The sequence below is a fragment of the Protomyctophum parallelum genome (genome assembly GCF_964188405.1).
Source record: "Protomyctophum parallelum genome assembly, chromosome: 19".
NCBI lineage: Eukaryota > Metazoa > Chordata > Actinopteri > Myctophiformes > Myctophidae > Protomyctophum > Protomyctophum parallelum.
The window spans coordinates 2,618,369-2,644,365 of NC_139717.1; the positions used below are offsets into that span (position 1 = coordinate 2,618,369).

General features: G+C 41.4%; 2 protein-coding genes across 2 annotated transcripts in view; one reads left to right on the top strand and one right to left on the bottom strand.

Annotated features, from left to right (window-relative positions):
• Positions 1–1,597: 1,597 nt before the first annotated feature.
• atraid (all-trans retinoic acid-induced differentiation factor) lies at positions 1,598–7,000 on the bottom strand. Its single transcript, XM_083791039.1, has 7 exons — positions 6,873–7,000; positions 6,469–6,602; positions 5,318–5,386; positions 5,148–5,219; positions 4,449–4,570; positions 2,757–2,857; positions 1,598–2,658 (listed from the first exon to the last, which is right to left on the bottom strand). Exons 1-7 carry the CDS (start codon positions 6,969–6,971, stop codon positions 2,554–2,556), a joined length of 702 nt encoding a protein of 233 aa, XP_083647165.1. The 5' UTR covers positions 6,972–7,000; the 3' UTR covers positions 1,598–2,553.
• Positions 7,001–8,464: 1,464 nt separating this feature from the next.
• snx17 (sorting nexin 17) overlaps positions 8,465–25,997 on the top strand; it is a 63,560-nt gene continuing 46,027 nt past the window's right edge. Inside the window, exons 1-3 of the mRNA XM_083791045.1 lie at positions 8,465–9,503; positions 15,181–15,255; positions 21,085–21,204. Of these exons, the coding sequence (XP_083647171.1) occupies positions 9,444–9,503; positions 15,181–15,255; positions 21,085–21,204 (255 nt within the window). The 5' untranslated portion in view covers positions 8,465–9,443. The remainder of the gene's footprint in view (positions 9,504–15,180; positions 15,256–21,084; positions 21,205–25,997) is intronic.

Sequence of the window (25,997 nt, forward strand, 5' to 3'; positions counted from 1 at the left end):
GGGTGAGGGTATGAGGTGAGGGGTGTTTAGGGTGAGGGTATGAGGTGAGGGGTGTTTAGGGTGAGGGTATGAGGTGAGGGGTGTTTAGGGTGAGGGTATGAGGTGAGGGGTGTTTAGGGTGAGGGTATGAGGTGGCTTGTCATTTTCAGAAGGCTCCCAGCATGTGCTTTACACAGATACGTTTTATCAATGCTAATGGCAGCCAGTAACGCTCCCAGACCACATGCAGTAGGTCGAAAAGATCGGCTTGATAAATTTAACCTACTGGGAATTATCGGTTGTTTTTCCACTCTAATCCGCTGGAGTAATTTAACTCCTGAGTACAAATGTACCCTTATTTGGTGACATTTGTTGGGTGCATTTTACAGTGCAGCTGATCCGAACCAAGCGGCAGTCTTTCTCTGTACCTTGACGGAGTAGTCTGTGTGTGCACGCACATGACACAAAATATCAATAAAAATATCTATCTGAAATGGCATAGTGTTTTCAAAAGGAGTCGATGTGTATTTTGTGTTGCTATTGGAGTTGAAAATGGTTTAAGTTACTTAAAGGACAACTTTAGTTTTTTTCAACCAAGGTTCATGTTGTAGGTTGTTATTAGAGAAACTAAAAGATGAGTGTTATTTTTTTTCCATTTGCTGCTTTCTTTCGTTTTAGGGATTTTAGCTGTTTTGTACAGGGGGCCGGGGGCATTCGAGCATGGTGCTAAATATGTATTTTTTTACAAAATTATGGAGATTTATTATTTTATTATTTACTATAGTCCTAATAAACCCCAGGAAATTACATCTGGCCACAAATAAATCACAGGATCTACTGAATGTGACGGTAGCCTAGTGGGGGGAAGCCACACTGTGTGTCATATAGGCTCAATGTCAGTTTGACACATTCAGTAGATCTCGTGATGTTTTGTGGCCAGATGAAATTTCCAGGGGTTTATTAGGACTATAGTAAATAATTAAAAAAGAAATCGCTATAAAATGTTGTAAAAAAATACATATTTAGCCCCATGCTCGAATGCCCCCGCCCCCCCTGTCAAAAACAGCTAAAATCCCTAAAACGAAAGAAAGCAGCAAATGAAAAAGAAATAACACTCATCTTTTAGTTTCTCTAATAACAACCTAAAACATGAACCTTGGTTGAAAAAAACTAAAGTTGTCCTTTAAAGTGCATTTTTCTGTAGTTCCGTAAAAATGTAGTTGGAAATAAATTCCGTCTCTAATGGAAAAGGCTAACCGTTCCAAATAAATAGGCTGTACTGATAACATTTTAATTTCCATTATTTCCCAGGATTCCCAAGTTAATTTCCCTAAATACTTTAAAAAAAGAAAGAACCCACATTGAGTCAGTGACAAAAGTACTAAGTTTGTGGACGGTAGACAAACTTTTTTTTTTTTTTCCGAAAGATTCAATGGAAGAGACTCAATTATTTTTTTATTGCTATTTTGTTACATAACTGACTTATGAATGACCATAAATGGAGACAAACCGTTGTACCTGTCAGTTCATTGTTGCCTTACTGCTCATTATCTGACCAGAACTGACCAATATAATAAATAGACTAGTAGTCGTGATTAAATATGTCATTATGCAACTCTTATCAAATGTTTATTGCTCATGTGCAGAAATAATTTATAAAATTACAGCATAGGCACAAAAACTCATGTGAACCTAACCCTGGCTCACAGTGATTCATTCATAATACAATATTATTATTTTCATCCTCGGTAAAGGACATGTGCAACGTACCATTTTAGCTACATTATACTATTGCTCCAATCTACTAAGATTCACACAGAATATGCAATCTCATGCTTCAAATACAAATTTCCAGTGTTCATGTAAACCCATTTTCTATGTACAGTGTTTGGCAGTTAAATTAGATAAGCCTCAATAAATAAGTCACATACTGTAGAACTCCTAAAAACTAAACTCAGCTGAGTGCAGTACAGTAAATGATTTGTGATGTTTAAAAAAAAAGGTTCAAACTTGTATTAAAAAGAAATGCAGTATAGTAATATACCGTAGAATTGTATTAATTTAGTAATGGTAAATAATATAACACTTGGATGTAAAAACTAAAGTAAAGCTGTATAATATAATACAAAGAAAGTCAGTTTTTAACATTTCCTATAAATAAAACTGCTACCTGTCTTAAAAGGGAATACCACTCATTTTCAACATGTTACTATGTCATTAATATACCTTAGAGTTGTTGTGGAAATCATTAAAAAAAAAAAACTCCCCCCATTCTGTGTTGCCTAGAACTGGAGGTTCAGTAAAATCAGTAACATTATGAACTTAAATTCAGTAGATCACTATGCGAGTAAGGTCTAATTTATACTTGTCTAGGTCTAATATGCTGTATGACTGTCACCAACTGAAGCTGTTATTTTCTTAAGAGTGGCGCAGGCAGTACAAATGTATAAATTCCGCTTTAACCACTTAAACCCCTATATACTTTGTTGACCATTGCGTTGTGATGAGCTTTGTAGAAACGCTATTTTCTGCAAATGTTCCGTGCAGAATAGAGACGCCATGGGGTTCAAGTGGTCAGATTGATATGACCTTGCGTCTCTGGGTGACCCAGAGTATAGTGGCAACCAGGACCGTCGACGCTCCGAGAGGTCCAAACACCTGGAGGATTGGGAACTGCCCCTGTTAAACAAAAACGGAAGTATTTGAGGTAAAACAAATAACCGATTATTCGTGTAGGACCACTTGCAGACTATGCCTGTATAGACGGGGGGACTGACCTCTCGGAGACACTTGTATCCACGGTGTTTGCCGTCGCATTTGCACTGTGAGAAGCCGGGGCCGTAAGGAGCACAGAGCGAGTTCTCTGGACACACTAGAGCTGTGAATCAGAAGACTTTATTGCCATGCCCTTTAACCCATTCTGACCTGAGATCAGATTCATACGAGGTTTTCCACTGGACACACACTGGTCTGATGAACCCATTCTGACCCGAGATCAGATTCTAAAAATGTCAGTCGTTCTTCGATTTTTCAAAAAATAGCAGACCTACAAGCTCGTATCGCGCCACTCGGTGGCGCGCTATGAGCTTGTAGATCTGCTATTTTTCAATAGCTAAAGCATAACATGATGCTGACACCAAAATGGGTGCCCGTTCAGAATGGGTTAAAGGACCACTTCACCACTTTTCAACCTATCTTCATATAATAGGTCCTCGCTAATAATCGGGAGGCATACTATCATCCGAAGGAGCAATGCAATCCGAGGTGCGCTGCGGGTCGGGAGAGGGTTGCGGTTAGGTTTAGGTGTCTGCCCCGGGGGAGGTTAGGGTTAGGGTGAGGGAGGAGGTAGGTTGTCGTTCGGACCAATGCTCCGTCGGATGAAAGGCATGCACTCCTAATAATCATGATAAAATGGCACGATTTTTTTTCTACTCAGTCTGTGTCTCATAGGACGGCTGTGGGCAGTTTAGAAACAGTCTTCCAGTGACATCATCATTAGGCAGATTATTTTTTAAACAAGATTTTTTTACAAAAATGTTTAGATTTTCATTATCGTGAGAACGATGGCTTCCATTTTCACATTGCAACTTTTCATGACTAGAAAGCCTGCAGTTTCTATTAGCTTGTATTCCCCATCGATGATGTCACTGGAAGACGGTTTCTGAACTGCCCACAGCCCCTCCTATGAGACACAGACAGAGTAGAAAAACATTGCGCCATAATAGGTCCGCCATTAGTGAGGACCTATTATATGAAGATAGGTTGAAAAGTGGTGAAGTGGTCCTTTAAGTGCAAAACAGGACAAGACAGTGCAAAGAATAGTGAATAGAATATAGTGCAGAGAGTTCAAGTGATCCGTTCAGAGTCAGTCCATTCCACTCTGAGTGGGGGTGGAGGGAGGATAAAGGGGGGTCAGGGGGGGGGGGGGGTGTAGCCTGGTTAATAAACCAGACCGAATCAGCCGTTGGCAAAAAAAAATTGCCTACCGGCGGATTTCGGTCTGCAGAGGCTAAATTTTACGCCCATTTCCTACTCCAGAGAATGTGGCCTCCAATAGGGACACGGTATGCAATATGGGCGGGCTTTGGTACAGTGACGTTCAATGCTTGAGACCTTTGACTGACAGTAGCTCTGACCAATTGCGTCAAAGAGAAAATGTTTCCCTGGAAATGAAATCCAAGCTGAGCCTCCCCAGACTAATATCCCGCGGATCTGTGCGATATTAGTCTGGTTTATTAACCAGGCTAGGGGGGGTGGAGGGAGGATTAAAAAGGGGGGGGGGGGGGGACACCAGCAGCGTTGAGGAGCCGGATAGCCGTGGGGAAAAAGCTGTTCGAATGTCGGGCCTTCGTAGTCTTTAGGGACCGCAACCTCCTGCATTTGTTCTTATGCTTAATGTGGGAGTGATTGGTCCATGGCATTGATACTCATTGGCTAACAGGTGGATCCTGCTACATGCAAGGACTTACCTAGCTGTCCAGCTCGGTTGCACAAGTTCACAGGATCACGACAAAGAAGATTTCCCTCCTCGACCTCTACCTTTTCCCAAGATGCATTGCCTCCGGGACAAGCTTGGTCTGAAGGCAAAATCCTTCAGGCAAAAATAAACAAGACAAAAACAAAAAAACATTTCCATTGGTGAAGAATCAAGGTCAAATGATGAGAACAAAGTATGTTTTGCTAGAGGACTGCCACATAATACTTATACATACAGTAGATGCATATAACGGTAACAAGACTACTCGCCCCGTTTCTGTTTTCCTCCCAGAATTTTCCCCAGTGAGGGGTGGGAGAGGCTGGACAGCAGACGGCTGGACTTTGAATTTCTCTAACTATAAACTTTCATGACAGCAGAACAGCCTAAGTACAAATATAATTTATGAAAAGCTACTATAGTGAAGTCTGTTCACAGAAGTTGTTGTAGGATATGTGGGGATTATCTGACGAGGTACCATTTGAGGGGGCAAAACCTTAATTGTTTATAGGGTCAATATAAGTAATATAATATAGCCTTTCCACAGGAGTATCTTTTTATATTTTTCCAAAAAGAATACAAACAGCCAATAGCATATTACAAAGTTATCCCCCTCACTGGTGAAAATTCCGGGAGGAAAAACGGGCAAGCACCGGGGCGAGTAGTCCAGTATTCCATATAACATGATACTTACAAATCTTTTAAATAAAAGAATCCTTGAAACACCTTGTCACTGAGGTTAGCAATGGGGTTGTGTGAGAGGTCACTGTAAGGAAAAGTGAACAAAATATAACTACATTTGCCATACATTTTGTAGGCTAGTATCCAACGTGGGGCAAACAGGTAAAATAATAACATACATACATAATGACAGCAGTTGAGGCCTCTCGGAGATCGCTCACATTACTTAAAGAGCAATTGGACAGATCCAACCTGAACAAGAATGAGAAGGAACTGTTAATATGAACTGTTCACAACGAATAATAGCACAGATATAACCCGTAAGGGTAACAAGAAGACTCACCCCGGTGCGTGCCCGTTTTTCCTCCCGGAATTTTCCCCAGTGAGGGGGATAACTTTGTAATATGCTATTGGCTGTTTGTATTCTTTTTGGAAAAATATAAAAAGATACTCCTGTGGAAAGGCTATATTATATTACTTATATTGACCCTATAAACAATTTAGTATTATTTAGTATATGTAAGGTTTTGCCCCCTCAAATGGTACCTCGTCAGATAATCCCCACATATCCTACAACAACTTCTGTGAACAGACTTCACTGTAGTAGCTTTTCATAAATTATATTTGTGCTTAGGCTGTTCTGCTGTCATGAAAGTTTATAGTTAGAGAAATTCAAAATCCAGCCATCTGCTGTCCAGCCTCTCCCACCCCTCACTGGGGAAGATTCTGGGAGGAAAACAGAAACGGGGTGAGTCTTCTTGTATTCCCGGTAAGTACCGTACCGCCCAAACTTTTTCATGTCAAGGACCCCCAAATTGACACAAATTAGCCCCTTGGTGTGGACCCCCCATTTGAAAAATATGCCAGGGGACCCCCCCCCCCCCCCCCCCATGAGAGAAAATTTGTACTGCTCTAGCAGTGATTCTCAACCCGTTTAATTTCAAGGACCCCCAGTTTGAAATGCATTAATAGTCTACACCGGACCCCCATTTAATGGCAATTCTACCTCTGGGACCCCCAATTTATATTGTAAAGTCAATGTTAATTTAACTCTGAGGGTGTACAAATGGAACCAAATGGACCCATTAGGGTGTATTTGGTTCCATTCGTACACTCAAGAGCTACAGACCCCCAGGGTCCATTTGACTATCATTTAGTTGGGGGACCCCCTTGGGACTCCCTCAAGTCCCCAGACCCCACTTTGGGAACCACTGTATTAGTAGATATACAATCATCAGCTAATAAATGTCAAATTGGGGGTTGTTCTTGGCATGTAAAAGTTTGGGAACCACTCACTGACCGTACTAATAAAGACAAATGCATTATTATTATACCCGATGACATATTGCTCCGTGTTGTTGTCGTTCCGCAGACAGCAGCGGCCGGCCATGAGACCTGCAGCCGAGGCGCAGAGCTGTCCCACCGGCGCCGAGGCGTTCAGGGCGCTGCCGCGGCACAACTTACATACCTATATAATGATGAATTGAACAGGGTGGACTCTCTTGTAAAACAAGTGTAGTGCTTTATTGGGTCGTCCACTCACAAGTTAACAGTTTTTCTTTATCGAGTTGTGCTTGAAATGTACTGTAATTCTGCAAACTGTAACAACAACATTCTGCTTCAACAAAACACGCTATAATTGTAGGCTACTGTACTGTACAGTCATTAACACTTTACAAAAACAATAACAATACTTATTATTATTATTATAAGCTGCTTAATACATTAATGCTCTTACCTGCAGCTCTGCCAACTGGCAACTCGTGTATAAGCAAGAAATAATGATTAATAATATTATAATCGCAGATGATTTCCGCTGGAAGACTCCAACTCTCATTTTCGTCGACTGAAGTCATGTGACCATGATGGGAGGTAGCCTGTGGTGGTTCAGGTCATGTGACCAGAAGGACGACTTTACAGCCTTCCACATTTACATTTACATTAGCTTACACCAGTGTTGTTTTCGTCGACTAAAACTAAGACGAAAAATGTTCGTCGACTACCTTTTTCCACTGACAAAAACGAATGGAAACTAAATGAAAACTAAGCTATGATGACTAAAACTAAGACTAAATATACTGACAATTTCGTCGACAAATAAAAACTAGACTAAAATGTTAGTAAGGGACTAGTGGACAAGAGATCCAGTTTTATGCTGGGTTGCATGCTGAAAATAGCAGATATATAATCTATAATTGTATATCTGCTATTTTCAGCATGCAACCAAAGTGTAAAATATGTCATTACAACGACATCAAGGCCTGTCAAAACACATTTTAGTCGACTAAATCAACTGTAGATTTAGTCGACTAAAATCGTATGACATTTAGTCGACTAAAACTAGACTAAACACTAGAACATTCCAGGTGACTAAAATGTGACTAAAACTAAGTGAAAACTATTCAAGAGAGACTATAGCCTATGACTAAAACTAAAATAGAAATTTGCTGCCAAAAACAACACTGGCTTACACTTCGTCAGTAAAAAAATAATAAAAATAAATAAACGAGGAATTCAACCTTAAAATGTAGACCTTTATTATTTATTCTCGGATAGAGATGAGATGATATGAATAAATAAAGCCGGGGGTGAAGACGCAGCCGGAGCCTTCATGCCATCATATTGCGTTATATTTTGCGCATACATTACATTATATACATCCAAGTCGTGGTTGTCATTAATTAAACTAAAGAAGTCAAGATATATCCATCCAATGTGATTTGCAACATCACTTGAACACATTAAACATTGTTCTTGTCGATTTTCTAGATCTTATTGAAGCCCTTGCACGAAAATAAAGAAATATTAAAGTTAATGTTTACTAACTTTAATAGGTAAAAAAAATCATGATTTTACCTCATGATTAACTGTGGTCATTATGATCCGAGCACACGTTTTGTGTTTTACAGCTTGCTTGGGTAGCCTTGGTTAATAAGCAAGTTATGGAATTATGATCATTATAGAAATAAAATAAATGTTGACTGCTGCGCTTCCTCTGACACTGTGACTGGGCCAAACCATTAACCAAGTGGACGTTATAGCGGGGGGGGGGCACACAGGATTCAAAAGGAACACAAATGCAATGCATGAAGGAATATTTCAGTTAGCCGTTATCTTAGGTGGAGCCACAATATCTAATATGTTTAAATAAAAACGTGTGAAGAAAATAGGCGTTAATAAAATTGTGAAAAGTACTAAATAACCCCCCCCCCCCCCTCGGATAAACATAAAGGTTTGATCCCACCCAGGGATTGTTGCAATGCTTCTCCTCCTCGGTGGGGCAGAGACAGACAGTTACTTACATATTGAATACATTATTGCTTTGGCTGCAGCCCAACCTTGCGTCGGTTACTTAAAATATTACATTTCTCTGTTTGTTTGTTGTTGCTGTGCTGTTGTTCTACTATAGCCATATGCATTCGATTAAGAAGAAGAAGGAGAAGAAGTTCGAGAGGAGAGACAACACAACAAGAAGGAATAAGGAATATAAACCCACCCCACGTTGGATTGTTTGTGTGACACTCACTAGTACATTTGGGGGTTTGTTTTAGCATCGGCTCGCTGCCCCCGGACGGTACGCTACGGTGCGTGCGACGCGACGCGACGCGACGCGACGACGCGGGGGGTTTTGTTTGCACAAACAAACAAAAAACTGCACCTTTTCTCATCCAGAAAGAAAGTTCGTTCCCTGATCTGACCGACCGAGCCGAGCCGCGGCGAGGAGTGTGAAGTGAACGACGACGGAATGAACTATAACGGCATGTTGCGTCGAAGAAGGAGGATTCGCATAGCGTAAAATAATGTCTGTCCTCCTCCTATCCTATGTCAATGATTATTCTTCTTCTTCTTTAGCCCCCGAATCATTTCACAGTACTGCTATATAGTGGGACGGGAATAAATCAATTTAGCATCGGCATTATTATTATGAAGGCAAGAATTACTTAACATTTGCAACATGGCTGCTATATTACGGACGCGGTAGTGAGAAAAGTTTAGCACTGACTGACGTGGGGGGGAGAAAAAAAAAGTTTGATAGGAATGTTACTTGGTATATGAGACACTTTTTGGGGTATTTAAAAAAAAAAAATAGAAGTCGCCGTTTGTTCTGCCAGTCGAACCTGGGCTGGTACAGACTTCCCTGATCGGACTTAAAATCAGCACATTGTGGATATATATACAGTGGTGGGACTGTACTGTACTGTAGTCACCACCGACACTGACTGACTGCAGCGAACTTTTGTGAGAATCAAAGCAACAAAAAAGAAATTGACAAAAAGGGACTTGCCTTCCAAACAAGTGTGACCCTACAATGCATTTTTCCATACCTGAAACAGAGGTTCGTTCGGGGGAAAATGGATCAACATATGTGGTGAGTGAGTGAGTGACACAACACAAACATGTTATCTTAGACAACACACTACACAGCTGTGTTTTTCTACACTCAAACTAAACGTGTCAAAGAAAGATAATATTCGAAGTTGTTGCTTGAAGTTGTATTTATAGAGCAAATATAGGCCTTTTAGGAACAAATGTAAACCTTGGCTTATATAGAGTAAAGTAAGAAAGGACAGCCTACCACCGTGTACTGTACATTTGAAATTGAGTAAGAGCAATGCACAATTTCATAAGGCAATTTTAAATGTATGTCTTGCAATAATTATGCAATTTTACTACACTGCCTAACTGTTTCTTGTAACCACACAACTACAGGCAATTTGTTTTCAATTTGTTTTTATTTTTAAATGCAGGACATTATATTTCGACAGTCATCGGTCTACCTATTCTTTGGCTTGAACTCGGGCACAACAATGTCCCTTTTGTCATTGAGATTGAGTCAGCATCCCTGTGCAGGTCGGACGGAGGTTTGCCACCATGATATTCCAAATGCTGATCCCCTTAAAAAGGATAAGAACTATCCCACTGGAAACTGTGTTTGTCTTTCCAACTACTTGTTACTAACTGTTATGGTGCACTGCAACGTTTTATGGGCATGTCTGGTCACTCTGGTGCCAATGTTACTGCCTGCTAGCCCCTCTCGGAACCCTACATAAAGCTTTTCTGAAATTTTGATGAGTTTTATGTAGGTTGTAGGGTCCCTGTTCATGACTATATTTCCGTATGGGAATTCTCGATCTTGTTTGACCGATTTGGTCGCTTTATTTCTTCTTGTTTGTTTACCGTTTATTGTACCGCCTCCCGGTGTGCGGTTGGCTTGTGCGGCTACGTCCCTGCCTCTGATCTGCTCTGTCATAGCTATAGCGCCACTAGCTAGCCAGATAGGCGGTACAATGAGGTGTCAATAAACAAGGAAGGAAGGGAAGAATCAAAGCGACCAAATCGGTCAAACAAAGATTAAAAATACTTAACGGCTTCCGCGCCACAGGAGATATTCGCAGCGGCATGTATGGGTACTTATACTTCACAGATTCAGAAACCCTCACACGAAAAAATGTCGTCAAAGAGCGCAGACAGGCGTTATCCATGTTGTTTATGTTTTATGAATGTCCGCGTACCAGGTGGCAGGATACTGATGCAACAGGACCCAATGCACTGGGTCTAACAAATGTCAGAAACTTCAGTAGCATTGGGTTCTGCTTGGAGGGCTAACTGCATGCCTGCCTCTCTTTTGGTTTTGAAATGCCTGGGTTACCCCCATGCAAGGTTTGTAAACAAGAACAAGCTCTGTCTGTTGGCACATTGGTAGAGTTTCAGTGACTACTAGTATAGAAAGAAAGGATGATTCATATTATAATGAAGCATGACATTATTTAAGACATTTCTCTTGAGTTATTATGGACACAAGTGTGAGCACACACAACCACCATACATACTGGCAGAGACTTGTTTTTTGTTTTAGAAAGAAGTAGCCAGCGAACATGTAAAACGAAGGAATGCTCCTTTAGTGCTTTTTTTTTTAATACGTGCAAGACTGTGCAAGACACTGTGCACATGAGAACAGTGCTTGTGCCTTTGTGGTCACTGCTGGATGCCTGAAGAAGTGAAATGATGAGACACTTAACACTTAAATCCATGAGTAGAGTACCTCAGGTGTATTGGCCCTTTACAACCACAGGAAAGTGTGAAATCACGTTTTCCGGAAATTAATTTCCGTATTCCTGTGACAAAATGACCCTCTCCTGTGTGAAGTATATGGTGCACTGGGGATGTGTGGTGGACTTGTGTCTGTGGGTGTGTCTGTTTCAAGTCAAATAAAGTAATGAGTAATCCTTTTAGTAGGGGAATTGGCGAGATTCAAGAATAAAACTAAATTTCTCTGGAGAAATCGATATGTTACATTTTGGCAAAAAAAGAAACGTATGGACACACACTCACGCTACACAGTTCTGTTTCCAACGTAGGGATTTAATTTAGCTGTGATACAGAAGTGATGTAAGTCGGGTAGAATTCCAATATGCTTTTGTGATCATTCTCTTAAAGGACCTATAACATAAAATTCAACTTTTTCAATTTCTTTTGTGTTTGTGGGGCTCCCATGTGTGTTTTCTATCCCCACAAATAACCAATTTTGAACAATCAGGCCTTCATGTCATACGAGTGTTTTAATGGAAATTGCTCTCAGGAACAGCTCGACTGATTTTGGCCTCATCGTGATGTCATCAATGTCACCCTACTTTGTATAATTCCCCCTCTTCTTCAGTCTTCAGTTCCAAATTTGCATTTCCACTTTGTTTACAATGTCCACCATTGTTGATTTTCCAAGCTGGCATGGAATGGAAACAAGCCTGGTTTTTATCTAGCATCAGTATTATAATGACTCAAATATTAAATAATCTCCATATCAGCACCCCCACCACCTCAGGACATTGTGGTACTGCAGCTAAAACTGCTTTCAAAGTCCAGAAAGAAATGCCAAGGCCTGGTTATATCAGAGTGGTGATTGAGGCTCAAACCATTAGAAATAACTTTGAGGGACATAGACAATATGATTATTAAATATTAAAAGCAGTTTTAAAATGCATGTTATTTGCGCTTTAAGAAATGTAGTCGTGCACCTTTTGCAGTTTGCACCGCCACACTACAGATGTAGAGGAGCGCCATAGTTTGGACTGTTTATGAATCACTTCCTCCTTGCAGGACCGAAGCTGAACACTCATAATATAGCAGATATGAAATAATATCACACTGAGGAGGCACTGTAGCTCGCTTCACAGTCACACAGCAAGACTATCCAATATCGATAACGCATTAAAAAAAAAGCCCAATACGGTATTGATTGAATACTTTTATTAGTCAGAAATGTAAACGGTACTATGAACTAGAAAGTACAGTAAAGGCTATAAGGATATACCATACCATACCATCTTTATTTCTATAGCACATTTAAATAACAACAAGTTGTACCAAAGTGCTTTACAATAACATAATAAAAATCACAACTTCATTTAAAAACAAACCAAAGAATAAAAATATGTCTTGAGGCGTGATTTAAACACCTGAAGAGTGGGGGCCTGTCTTATGTGCAGAGGCAGCTCATTCCAGAGCTTGGGAGCTGCGACTGCAAAAGCCCGGTTCCCTCTCTGAGCTTCAGCCTTGGTTTAGGCACCACCAGGAGAAGCTGGTCAGAGGACCTGAGGGTCCTTGTGGGAACATACGGTTTGAGTAGTTCAGAGAGATAAATGGGTGCCAAACCATTTAAAAATTTAAAAACAAAAAGCAAAACTTTGAAATCAATCCTGTATCGCACAGGAAGCCAATGGAGGGAGGCTAGTACAGGACTAATATGGTCACGCTTACGTGTACCTGTAAGCAACCGTGCGGCGGCATTCTGGACTAACTGTAAGCGAGATATGGAGACCTGGTTGACTCCAATATACAGGGCATTACAGTAGTCGAGGAGGGATGTCATAAAGGCATGGATAACAGTTTCGAACACAGGGCGGGAAAGACGAGATTTAATCTTTGCCAGCCTTCTCAGCTGATATCACAAAAAAGTATGATGATTGATCATGTGTTTTGCATCCCTAAACAAAACATTGTGAATGTAGTCGTGTACGACTTGGCAAAGAAATGTGCAGGAAGCTGTTTATTTGAAAGGTCCACGCCTCTCCCCAAAAAACCTTTACTCTCGCTGTTGAAATCATAGTTATTTGAAATTCATTATTATTAAGAAACTTCCTTATCAGAGAGAGAAAGAGAGAGAGAGCCTTTCTGTTTGCTGTACAGTGAGTGTCATTGTGACCTGTCTGTAACCAACCGCACAGCAGGAAGGGACTTGGCTGAATGTGTACCTTGGCACCAAGAGTCAAGACACCACACAATTTGCAGAGTTTGCAAAGGGCTTTTTTAGAATAACAATGCTTGCAGTTTTTTTTAATACGTCAGCATCCCTAAGTAAGCGCGACGCTTGTTTATTATGTGGCGTCACCCTTCTCATGGCCTGGTCTACATTATATCCTATGCTGTTGATAATATGGCTTTGACAGTAGCCTGTGCATTACTATGTGAGTGAAAGGTGGATATATGGTTGAGTTGTTTACCCTGGGTCGGGGAGCAGGTTGGGACTCGTTAAGACAGCTTGAAGGCTCATCAAATTATAATTCTTATTTGTTTTTAATGATAATTATGCCCCGCTGCATATAATTAAAGTTAGACAGCTGCCATTTTTACTAAGAATTTCTGACTGATGGGCGTCTCAAGGTGTGCACAAGGGCTCCTTTTGTTTGCTCTTGAATTATCCTAATGAGCTATCCTCGGTTGAACTCCAATTCGTATTTATGTCGTTTTTAAAATGATGAGGGTGATAAAGTAAGACACAAATCACGGTAGTTATCTTGGCAATCATGATCTCCTTAACTTCAGCTGATGAAATTATTCACGATACATTTTTGGCTCCACCATTATTTTCTAGTTCCTATTTTCTTTCCGTCCGGCCTGCATGTAGATCTTCTGCTCTTTAAGCCTCTTCAGTTTGTATCTACTTATTTACCAATGACTGCCTGTGTCTGTGCCTCTTTAGTCCTTATGTACAGTTACAGTACAAACCTCAACAACGGACAGTTTTGTTTTGACGGATGACATGGCAATTGACTGCTAATATTCATAGGGATTGAATTACAGACAGGAAAGAAGATTAACATGCTGACAGAGCTTCTGCCTTTTGACATTCAAACAGGAAGAAAAACTTCCCGTCATCTCATGCCAAAGCTCTGCTGTGCAGACTACGAGAGCTTTGTGGAGGCATTTTTGTTTTTGCTAAAACTACAATTGAATGATGATGATCTGATATCTCATGTCCCAAATGTTTAGGTCTGTCACAAAAGATGGAAATATGATGATATGACTATATATCTGATTGACATTTATACCACTTAAATGTTGTTAAAGATCGTTTTCTCCAGATTGGGTAAATTGCCGATCACAGATAGGGTAAGTGGCCGATTATCGGAGCATCTCTACTCTAGTTGTCCATCCATCCATCCATCCATCTTCAACCGCTTATCCGTAGTCGGGTCGCGGGGGCAACAGCTCCACCAGAGAGCTCCAGACTTCCCTCTCGAGTCCAGAGCAACATTAGTGACTTCCTCCTGGGGGGATTCCGAGACGTCCCAAGGCCAGTGAGTCGATGTGTTTCCTCCAACTGCACCTTGGTCTGCCCCGGGGTCTCCTCCCATTGGGTACGTGATGCCGACACCAAAATGGGTGCCCGGTCAGAATGGGTTAATTTGATTTTGAGTTTCTCTTTCTCAAGTCAATATCTCCACTTTTGCTGGTAAATGAAAGCCGAAATGTGTCGGTACTCATTCTGGAGAATGCTTTCAGAAGACGCTGGAGAATGTGTTCAAAGGGCAGACGTAAAACAATTAGCTTGAGGGACATTAAGCACAGTATACCGGTAGTCTTTTTCAACGGACATTTCTGCTTTCTGTCCCATTACACCTACGAGCTCTCCAAAAATCGATCTATGCTTTTGATGTCTAGTCTAGGCTTTTCACATGGTCTCCTGGCACAGCCAGAGAAGCTTTTCTCCTCACTTTTTAATGAGCTTCTCTCCTTCCTTCCTTCCTTCCTTCCTTCCTTCCTTCCAGGCGTACAACATCCATGTCAACGGTGTCCTGCACTGCCGCGTGCGATACAGTCAGCTCCTCGGTCTCCACGAACAGGTACGCCAAACTGTTGCCTCTCACGATGTTCAAACGCTTCACGTCATTCAGTCTGGAGCACGGCAGTGATGAAGCTAATGTGGTAAATGGTAAATGGTGCATTTATATGGCGCCTTTATCCAAGGTGCTTTACAGAGACCGTGCATTACATTCACCCATTCACACACACATTCATACACCGATGGCAGCGGAAACCATGCAAGGCACCAACTAGCACATCGGGAGCAATTAGGGGTTCAGAGTCTTTGCTCAAGGACACTTCAACAGTAACTCTGGGGGAGCCCACAGGGTTTGAACTGGCAACCTTACGGTTACCATCCAGGCACTCTACCCCTGAGCCACCGCCGCCCCAATGTGACGTGCTCTCTTACCACTTCTCTTTAAACCAAACCCATTTAGGCCTGACGTCGTTCTCAAACATTTTCATGTCAAGGACCCCCAAAAATATATGTAATTGGCCGCCGACCCCCCCCCATCTGAAAATATGTTGTGCCAGGGACCCCCCCCCCCCCAGAAGCAAAGATTTGAGTTAAAAAAGTTGTCCCTGAAAGAATATTAAAAGATTTGCACTACATTTTCATGATTTATCAAAAATAGCAGACCTACAAGCTTGTAGATCTGCTATTCTTCAATAGCTAAAGCATAACATAATGCTTTTAAAAAACGCCAAAAGGGGTTCCCGTCCAAAATGGGTTAACCCACCTTAACCCTAAGCATGTATTGATTGTTGCTTAGCGGAAATGGAAAATAAAACCTTTAATGTAAAGGTGTTATACCAGGACTGACAGACGGATGACTGCTTCCTGTCTCGGTGTAGTTCCAGACTCGATAGTTCCAGACTCGATAGTTCCAGACTCTAGCCCATTCTGGACGGGAACCCATTTTGGTGTTAGCATCATGTTATGCTTTAGCTATTGAAAAATAGCAGATCTACAAGCTCATAGCGCGCCACCGAGTGGCGCGATACGAGCTTGTAGGTCTGCTATTTTTGAATAATCGAAGAACGACTGACATAGAAACACATCTTTTTCAGAAAACTGTCAGGATGTAGAAGACATTTTTTAGAATCTGATCTCAGGTCAGAATGAAAACTGTCAGGATGTAGAAGACATTTTTTAGAATCTGATCTCAGGTCAGAATGGAAAACTGTCAGGATGTAGAAGACATTTTTTAGAATCTGATCTCAGGTCAGAATGGGCTCTAGACTCTTGTTCCTCTCCCGAGGTCAAACTAGTGCACGTATTTATCCCAGAGCCGATTGGAGGAGGCCGACATGGAAGGAATGTTCTTTTGGCCTTTTTCTGTTTTTCCTCAACGAGGCACACACAGCGAAACCCTCCGTGTTCATTTGATCCCCAAATGATCCATTTGGGTTCATTTGATACACCCTCTCAGACTTAACCCATTCTGAACGGGAACCCATTTTGGTGTTATAGCATCATGTCATGCTTTAGCTATTGAAAAATAGCAGACCTACAAGCTCATATCGCGCCACCGAGTGGCGCGCTATGAGCTTGTAGGTCTGCTATTTTTTGAAAAATCTAAGAACGACTGACTTTTTTTTTTTTAATCTGATCTCAGGTCAGAATGGGTTCATCAGACCAGTGGTGTGTCCCAGTGGAAACCTCGTATGAATCTGATCTCAGGTCAGAATGGGTTAAATTAACACTGAGGATTTTATTGTGCACCTGTGCTGAGCAAAAAGGAATATTGGCTGACGAGGTGGAGGAGTGTTTTTTCTCATTCCCTGTCCTGGTAGCCTCCACATAGTAGAATGTGCAACAAAGCCTTTAAACACGCAATTCTTAATTCCCAGGGAGGTTTCTTGGTGTTGGAGAGGTCACTTTCTTCTTTTGACTAAAATACCTCGGAACATGATATTGGAATGATAATATTGTACTGTGACGGCGCTATCCTTTTGGTCGGGGGAAACCTTTTTGTTTTAATTTGTGAAAATAGCCGATCTACAAACTCTCATTCGCACACTGAAATATGACTTAAGTGATTCATTTACAACCTGGAGAAGACGACTCTTATGCCATATTATGATTACCAAAATCCCAGACACGCTACTCTAGTCTCACATCACAATATCAATATAATATCGATATTTCCCAGCCGTAAACGCTGCACACTTGGGGGAATTATCAATTATGACAGTGTGGTCAAATGGATCAGCGTCTGTCTGACAGACCCTGGGGGGGGGTCCCCCTGATATGAAACGCCAGTGGCGGTCTGATGGACGAGCATGTTTGTGGAAATGCACAATCATCATTACCTGCAGTGATTATTTTATTCATAAATAATCGAGGGAAAAAAGGGCAAACTTTGATTAACCCATTCTGAACGGGAACCCATTTTGGTGTTAGCATCATGTTATGCTTTAGCTATTGAAAAATAGCAGATCTACAAGCTCATATCGCGCCACCGAGTGGCGCGCTACGAGCTTGTAGGTCTGCTATTTTTTTTTAAATCGAAGAACGACTGACATTTTTATTAGAATCTGATCTCGGGTCAGAATGGGTTCATCAGACCAGTGTGTGTGTCCAGTGGAAACCTTGTATGAATCTGATCTCAGGTCAGAATGGGTTAATCAGACCAGTGTGTGTGTGTCCAGTGGAAACCTCGTATGAATCTGATCTCGGGTCAGAATGGGTTCATCAGACCAGTGTGTGTGTGTCCAGTGGAAACCTCGTATGAATCTGATCTCAGGTCAGAATGGGTTAATAATGCCTTCAAGGCCGGACCATCCTGTCTGTCAGACAAGCTGCCGTTGCTTGGCAACAAGGCGTGGGGTAGAGACAGCCGGATTAGAACGCCCAATCCCATAGGAGGTGGGGGGGGGGGTTTGTGTCATGGCATGGATATGCAGTCTAATGGCATAATGTGTGGCGTCCTGCCTCAGCATGTCAATACTAGTCATGAATGTAGAAAAAGCTACGTTTCTATGTCAGTCGTTTGATTTTTCAAAAATAGCAGATCTACAAGCTCGTAGCGCGCCACTCAGTGGCGCGCTACGAGCTTGTAGATCTTAGCTATTTTTCAATAGCTAAAGCATAACATGATGCTGACACCAAAATGGGTTCCCGGCCCGCCCCAGAATGGGTTAAAGGTCCACTCCGGGCACTGGAATGTCCCTTATTATTATTATTGTTGTTAGAATTAGTTTTCAGGCAGTTTTAAACACTTTGAAATGAACTAGAAATGAGCATGTAATGAAATTATCTTTCAGAAATGTTCTGCCTGGGAAAACATGCTTTTAATACAAACCCCCAAAGTTTCTGCTAAAGGGATGTAGAACGAGGACAAAGAAAAATACTTTTTTTGTCACCTTTTTTATTATTCTCGTTAAAAGCCAAAGAAGAAAGTAAAGTGCTGTGGCCGAGAGGAGCAACTCGAGGGCGACGTGAGATCGCTGGCCTTTCTGTTTGCTATGACGATGCATCTTTACCCCATTCTGACCTGAGATCAGATTCTAAACAATGTCTTCTATACATCCTGACAGTTTTCTGAAAAAGCTACGTTTCTGTGTCAGTCGTTCTTGGATTTATTTTCAAAAAATAGCAGACCTACAAGCTCGTAGCACGCCACTCGGTGGCGCGCTACGAGCTTGTAGATCTGCTATTTTTCAATAGCTATAAAGCATTAAAAAAATGGGTTAACGCACACAAGTGGCTGCGGCTACCAGGCTGATTAGTATGCGCGCCTGATGCTGCCTCCCAGGCATCGCGTTGGAAATGGCAAAGGGCAGTATGTGTATGTGGAGGTGAAGGATATTCTCCCTGCCGTCGCCCGTATGCACTACAGTCCATCTTTTTACAGACGTGTAGACTAGAGAGCCCGATATATATATATATATATATATGACGCGTATTTAAGGAATCAATTTTCATACACCTTCTAACGCCGTGCTCATGCTTCTAAATTAACGTACTCTTCTTGGCAGTTGCCCTTGTTTTCCATAAATATAACATACCGACCGATGCTGTTCATTATTATCACATTATGCATGCTGGTATTGCTTGTTTGCTTTTGTTTAGTTTTTTGCTTAATACCACGGTCTTATTGTGCAAATATTTTCCCCCATATGAACTCTGCTATTTAGGGTTGAAACAGTGGGGTGGGAGCTATCTTTGGGAGAGCTTTTGTTTTGTCTTGTTTTGTTTTGTCCTGTGTGTGTGGTTGTACTGTTGTATTGCTTTGTGAACTGTATTGTACAACGTATCTGTGCTGAGGACCCCCTCTAAAATGAGATGCGACATCTCAAGGGGCTTATCCTTTCAATAAAGGTGTATATATATATATATATATAAAAGAAAAATCACACCCATCAGGCAATGTCACAAGTTAGCCTGCAGCAAGAATGTTCCGCTGTCTGATTCTAGCTTAGCTTAACTTTAGCTGTTGATAAAAATAGCAGATCTACAAGCTCATAGCTAGCGGCACCGAGTGCAGCGCATACGAGCTTGTAGATCTGCTATTTTTTGGAAAAATCGTGAATGTGGCGCAAATCTTTGAATATATATATATATATATATATATATATATTCTTTCACAGCGAACGTTTTTAACTCAAATATTTGATTCAAATACAGATAATTCTGGGGGTCCTTGAAAAGGTTGAGCACCACTGTCATAGAAACGGGGTTTTCAGAAAACTGTTAGAATCTAGACTGTTCAGTCTTATATAATGGCCACATTCTTTTCAATGGGGAATTAATGAGTCAAGGTAGGTCTGGAAGACGATGAACTCCTGGAATAAAAGTAGACACTCATCATTCTAGCCCATTTTGACCTGAGGACGATTCTACCAATGTCTTCTAAATCCTGACAGTTTTCAGAAAAACCCCGTGTTTCACAGGCATGTCGTTCTCAAACATTTTCATGTCGAGGACCCCCAAAAATTATATGTAATACCAATTGGCCTCCGTAAATGTAATCATGTAAATGTTCATGTCATCGTGTGTTTCTGAAGTTTTTAAAATTTAATTTTTTTTAGTCCTTCTGAGTTCATTGTTAAAAGAACAATGCAGAACTAACGGCTTAATTAATACACCACAAATTCACAGCTTAACCACAAGCACAATCCCCAGTGCTTAAACTCTTGAGTGTTAAAGGACAACTTTAGTTTTTTTCAACTAAGGTTCATGTTTTAGGTTGTTATTAGAGAAACTAAAAGGTGAGTGTTAATTTTCTTTCATTTGCTGCTTTCTTTCGTTTTGGGGATTTTAGCAGTTTTTGACAGGGGCGGGGGGCATTCGAGCATGGGGCTAAATATGTATTTTATTTACCAAATTTGATGGTGATTTCTTTATTTATTATTTACTATAGTCCTAATAAACCCCAGGAAATTACATCTGGCCACAGAATCTACTGAATGTGAAGGTAGCCTACTGCAAGGCTTATATACTGTGTGTATAGGCTCAATATGTCAGTTTGTCACATTCAGTAGATCCTGTGATCTTTTGTGGCCAGATGTAATTTCTTGGGGTTTATTAGGACTATAGTAAACCATAAAAAAATAAATCACCATAAAATTGTGTTAAAAAATGCATATTTAGCCCCATGCTCGAATGCCCCCCCCCCCCCCCCCCCTGTCAAAAACTGCTAAAATCCCTAAAACGAAAGAAAGCAGCAAATGAAAAAAGATTAACACTCATCTTTTAGTTTCTCTAATAACAACCTAAAACATGAACCTTGGTTGAAAAAAAAGAAAGTTGTCCTTTAAACTCTTGAGAGTTAAGAATGCATGAATGTTCAACCCTTAGGATTCTTCTTTTGCTGTGTGCAGTTTCACAATTATTATTATTTCCCTTTTGGCGCCAACAGATGAAAAAGGAGTACGGGAACAACGTGGTGCCGTCTTTTCCCCCCAAGAAGATCTTCACGCTGACGCCGGCCGAGGTGGAACAGAGACGAGAACAGCTGGAGAAATACATGCAGGCTGGTGTGTTCTCCACACATATCATTACCTTTATTTAACCAGTAGAAATACATGCAGGCTGGTGTGTTCTCCACACGTCTCATTACCTTTATTTAACCAGGAGAAATACATGCAGGCTGGTGTGTTCTCCACACGTCTCATTACCTTTATTTAACCAGTAAATACATGCAGGCTGGTGCGTTCTCCACACGTCTCATTACCTTTATTTAACCAGTAGAAATACATGCAGGCTGGTGCGTTCTCCACACGTCTCATTACCTTTATTTAACCAGGAGAAATACATGCAGGCTGGTGCGTTCTCCACACGTCTCATTACCTTTATTTAACCAGTAGAAATACATGCAGGCTGGTGTGTTCTCCACACGTCTCATTACCTTTATTTAACCAGAGAAATACATGCAGGCTGGTGCGTTCTCCACACGTCTCATTACCTTTATTTAACCAGGAGAAATACATGCAGGCTGGTGCGTTCTCCACACGTCTCATTACCTTTATTTAACCAGTAGAAATACATGCAGGCTGGTGCGTTCTCCACACGTCTCATTGCCTTTATTTAACCAGGAGAAATACATGCAGGCTGGTGTGTTCTCCACACGTCTCATTACCTTTATTTAACCAGAGAAATACATGCAGGCTGGTGTGTTCTCCACACGTCTCATTACCTTTATTTAACCAGTAGAAATACATGCAGGCTGGTGTGTTCTCCACACGTCTCATTACCTTTATTTAACCAGAGAAATACATGCAGGCTGGTGTGTTCTCCACACGTCTCATTACCTTTATTTAACCAGGAGAAATACATGCAGGCTGGTGCGTTCTCCACACGTCTCATTACCTTTATTTAACCAGAGAAATACATGCAGGCTGGTGTGTTCTCCACACGTCTCATTACCTTTATTTAACCAGGAGAAATACATGCAGGCTGGTGCGTTCTCCACACGTCTCATTACCTTTATTTAACCAGAGAAATACATGCAGGCTGGTGCGTTCTCCACACGTCTCATTACCTTTATTTAACCAGTAGAAATACATGCAGGCTGGTGCGTTCTCCACACGTCTCATTACCTTTATTTAACCAGGAGAAATACATGCAGGCTGGTGCGTTCTCCACACGTCTCATTACCTTTATTTAACCAGGAGAAATACATGCAGGCTGGTGCGTTCTCCACACGTCTCATTACCTTTATTTAACCAGAGAAATACATGCAGGCTGGTGTGTTCTCCACACGTCTCATTACCTTTATTTAACCAGAGAAATACATGCAGGCTGGTGTGTTCTCCACACGTCTCATTACCTTTATTTAACCAGAGAAATACATGCAGGCTGGTGTGTTCTCCACACGTCTCATTACCTTTATTTAACCAGAGAAATACATGCAGGCTGGTGCGTTCTCCACACGTCTCATTACCTTTATTTAACCAGGAGAAATACATGCAGGCTGGTGCGTTCTCCACACGTCTCATTACCTTTATTTAACCAGAGAAATACATGCAGGCTGGTGTGTTCTCCACACGTCTCATTACCTTTATTTAACCAGGAGAAATACATGCAGGCTGGTGTGTTCTCCACACGTCTCATTACCTTTATTTAACCAGGAGAAATACATGCAGGCTGGTGTGTTCTCCACACGTCTCATTACCTTTATTTAACAAGAGAAATACATGCAGGCTGGTGTGTTCTCCACACGTCTCATTACCTTTATTTTACCAGAGAAATACATGCAGGCTGGTGTGTTCTCCACACGTCTCATTACCTTTATTTAACCAGTAGAAATACATGCAGGCTGGTGCGTTCTCCACACGTCTCATTACCTTTATTTAACCAGTAGAAATACATGCAGGCTGGTGCGTTCTCCACACGTCTCATTACCTTTATTTAACCAGTAGAAATACATGCAGGCTGGTGTGTTCTCCACACGTCTCATTACCTTTATTTAACCAGTAGAAATACATGCAGGCTGGTGTGTTCTCCACACGTCTCATTACCTTTATTTAACCAGTAGAAATACATGCAGGCTGGTGCGTTCTCCACACGTCTCATTACCTTTATTTAACCAGTAGAAATACATGCAGGCTGGTGCGTTCTCCACACGTCTCATTACCTTTATTTAACCAGTAGAAATACATGCAGGCTGGTGTGTTCTCCACACGTCTCATTACCTTTATTTAACCAGTAGAAATACATGCAGGCTGGTGCGTTCTCCACACGTCTCATTACCTTTATTTAACCAGGAGAAATACATGCAGGCTGGTGCGTTCTCCACACGTCTCATTACCTTTATTTAACCAGAGAAATACATGCAGGCTGGTGTGTTCTCCACACGTCTCATTACCTTTATTTAACCAGGAGAAATACATGCAGGCTGGTGCGTTCTCCACACGTCTCATTACCTTTATTTAACCAGAGAAATACATGCAGGCTGGTGCGTTCTCCACACGTCTCATTACCTTTATTTAACCAGAGAAATACATGCAGGCTGGTGTGTTCTCCACACGTCTCATTACCTTTATTTAACAGGAGAAATACATGCAGGCTGGTGCGTTCTCCACACGTCTCATTACCTTTATTTAACCAGGAGAAATACATGCAGGCTGGTGCGTTCTCCACACGTCTCATTACCTTTATTTAACCAGTAGAAATACATGCAGGCTGGTGCGTTCTCCACACGTCTCATTACCTTTATTTAACCAGTAGAAATACATGCAGGCTGGTGCGTTCTCCACACGTCTCATTACCTTTATTTAACCAGGAGAAATACATGCAGGCTGGTGTGTTCTCCACACGTCTCATTACCTTTATTTAACCAGAGAAATACATGCAGGCTGGTGTGTTCTCCACACGTCTCATTACCTTTATTTAACCAGTAGAAATACATGCAGGCTGGTGTGTTCTCCACACGTCTCATTACCTTTATTTAACCAGTAGAAATACATGCAGGCTGGTGTTCTCCACACGTCTCATTACCTTTATTTAACAAGAGAAATACATGCAGGCTGGTGTGTTCTCCACACGTCTCATTACCTTTATTTAACCAGAGAAATACATGCAGGCTGGTGTGTTCTCCACACGTCTCATTACCTTTATTTAACCAGTAGAAATACATGCAGGCTGGTGCGTTCTCCACACGTCTCATTACCTTTATTTAACCAGAGAAATACATGCAGGCTGGTGTGTTCTCCACACGTCTCATTACCTTTATTTAACCAGGAGAAATACATGCAGGCTGGTGTGTTCTCCACACGTCTCATTACCTTTATTTAACCAGAGAAATACATGCAGGCTGGTGTGTTCTCCACACGTCTCATTACCTTTATTTAACCAGTAGAAATACATGCAGGCTGGTGCGTTCTCCACACGTCTCATTACCTTTATTTAACCAGTAGAAATACATGCAGGCTGGTGCGTTCTCCACACGTCTCATTACCTTTATTTAACCAGTAGAAATACATGCAGGCTGGTGTGTTCTCCACACGTCTCATTACCTTTATTTAACCAGTAGAAATACATGCAGGCTGGTGCGTTCTCCACACGTCTCATTACCTTTATTTAACCAGTAGAAATACATGCAGGCTGGTGCGTTCTCCACACGTCTCATTACCTTTATTTAACCAGTAGAAATACATGCAGGCTGGTGCGTTCTCCACACGTCTCATTACCTTTATTTAACCAGTAGAAATACATGCAGGCTGGTGTGTTCTCCACACGTCTCATTACCTTTATTTAACCAGTAGAAATACATGCAGGCTGGTGTGTTCTCCACACGTCTCATTACCTTTATTTAACCAGTAGAAATACATGCAGGCTGGTGTGTTCTCCACACGTCTCATTACCTTTATTTAACCAGAGAAATACATGCAGGCTGGTGTGTTCTCCACACGTCTCATTACCTTTATTTAACCAGAGAAATACATGCAGGCTGGTGTGTTCTCCACACGTCTCATTACCTTTATTTAACCAGTAGAAATACATGCAGGCTGGTGTGTTCTCCACACGTCTCATTACCTTTATTTAACCAGTAGAAATACATGCAGGCTGGTGTGTTCTCCACACGTCTCATTACCTTTATTTATAACCAGAGAAATACATGCAGGCTGGTGTGTTCTCCACACGTCTCATTACCTTTATTTAACCAGAGAAAATACATGCAGGCTGGTGTGTTCTCCACACGTCTCATTACCTTTATTTAACCAGTAGAAATACATGCAGGCTGGTGCGTTCTCCACACGGTCTCATTACCTTTATTTAACCAGTAGAAATACATGCAGGCTGGTGGTGTTCTCCACACGTCTCATTACCTTTATTTAACCAGGAGAAATACATGCAGGCTGGTGTGTTCTCCACACGTCTCATTACCTTTATTTAACCAGAGAAATACATGCAGGCTGGTGTGTTCTCCACACGTCTCATTACCTTTATTTAACCAGAGAAATACATGCAGGCTGGTGCGTTCTCCACACGTCTCATTACCTTTATTTAACCAGAGAAATACATGCAGGCTGGTGCGTTCTCCACACGTCTCATTACCTTTATTTAACCAGGAGAAATACATGCAGGCTGGTGCGTTCTCCACACGGTCTCATTACCTTTATTTAACCAGGAGAAATACATGCAGGCTGGTGTGTTCTCCACGAGATGTCTCCCAGTTACCTTTATTTAACCAGAGAAATACATGCAGGCTGGTGCGTTCTCGACACGTCTCATTGCCTTTATTTAACCAGGAGAAATACATCAGGCTGGTGCGTTCTCCACACGTCTCATTACCTTATTTAACCAGGAGAAATACATGCAGGCTGGTGC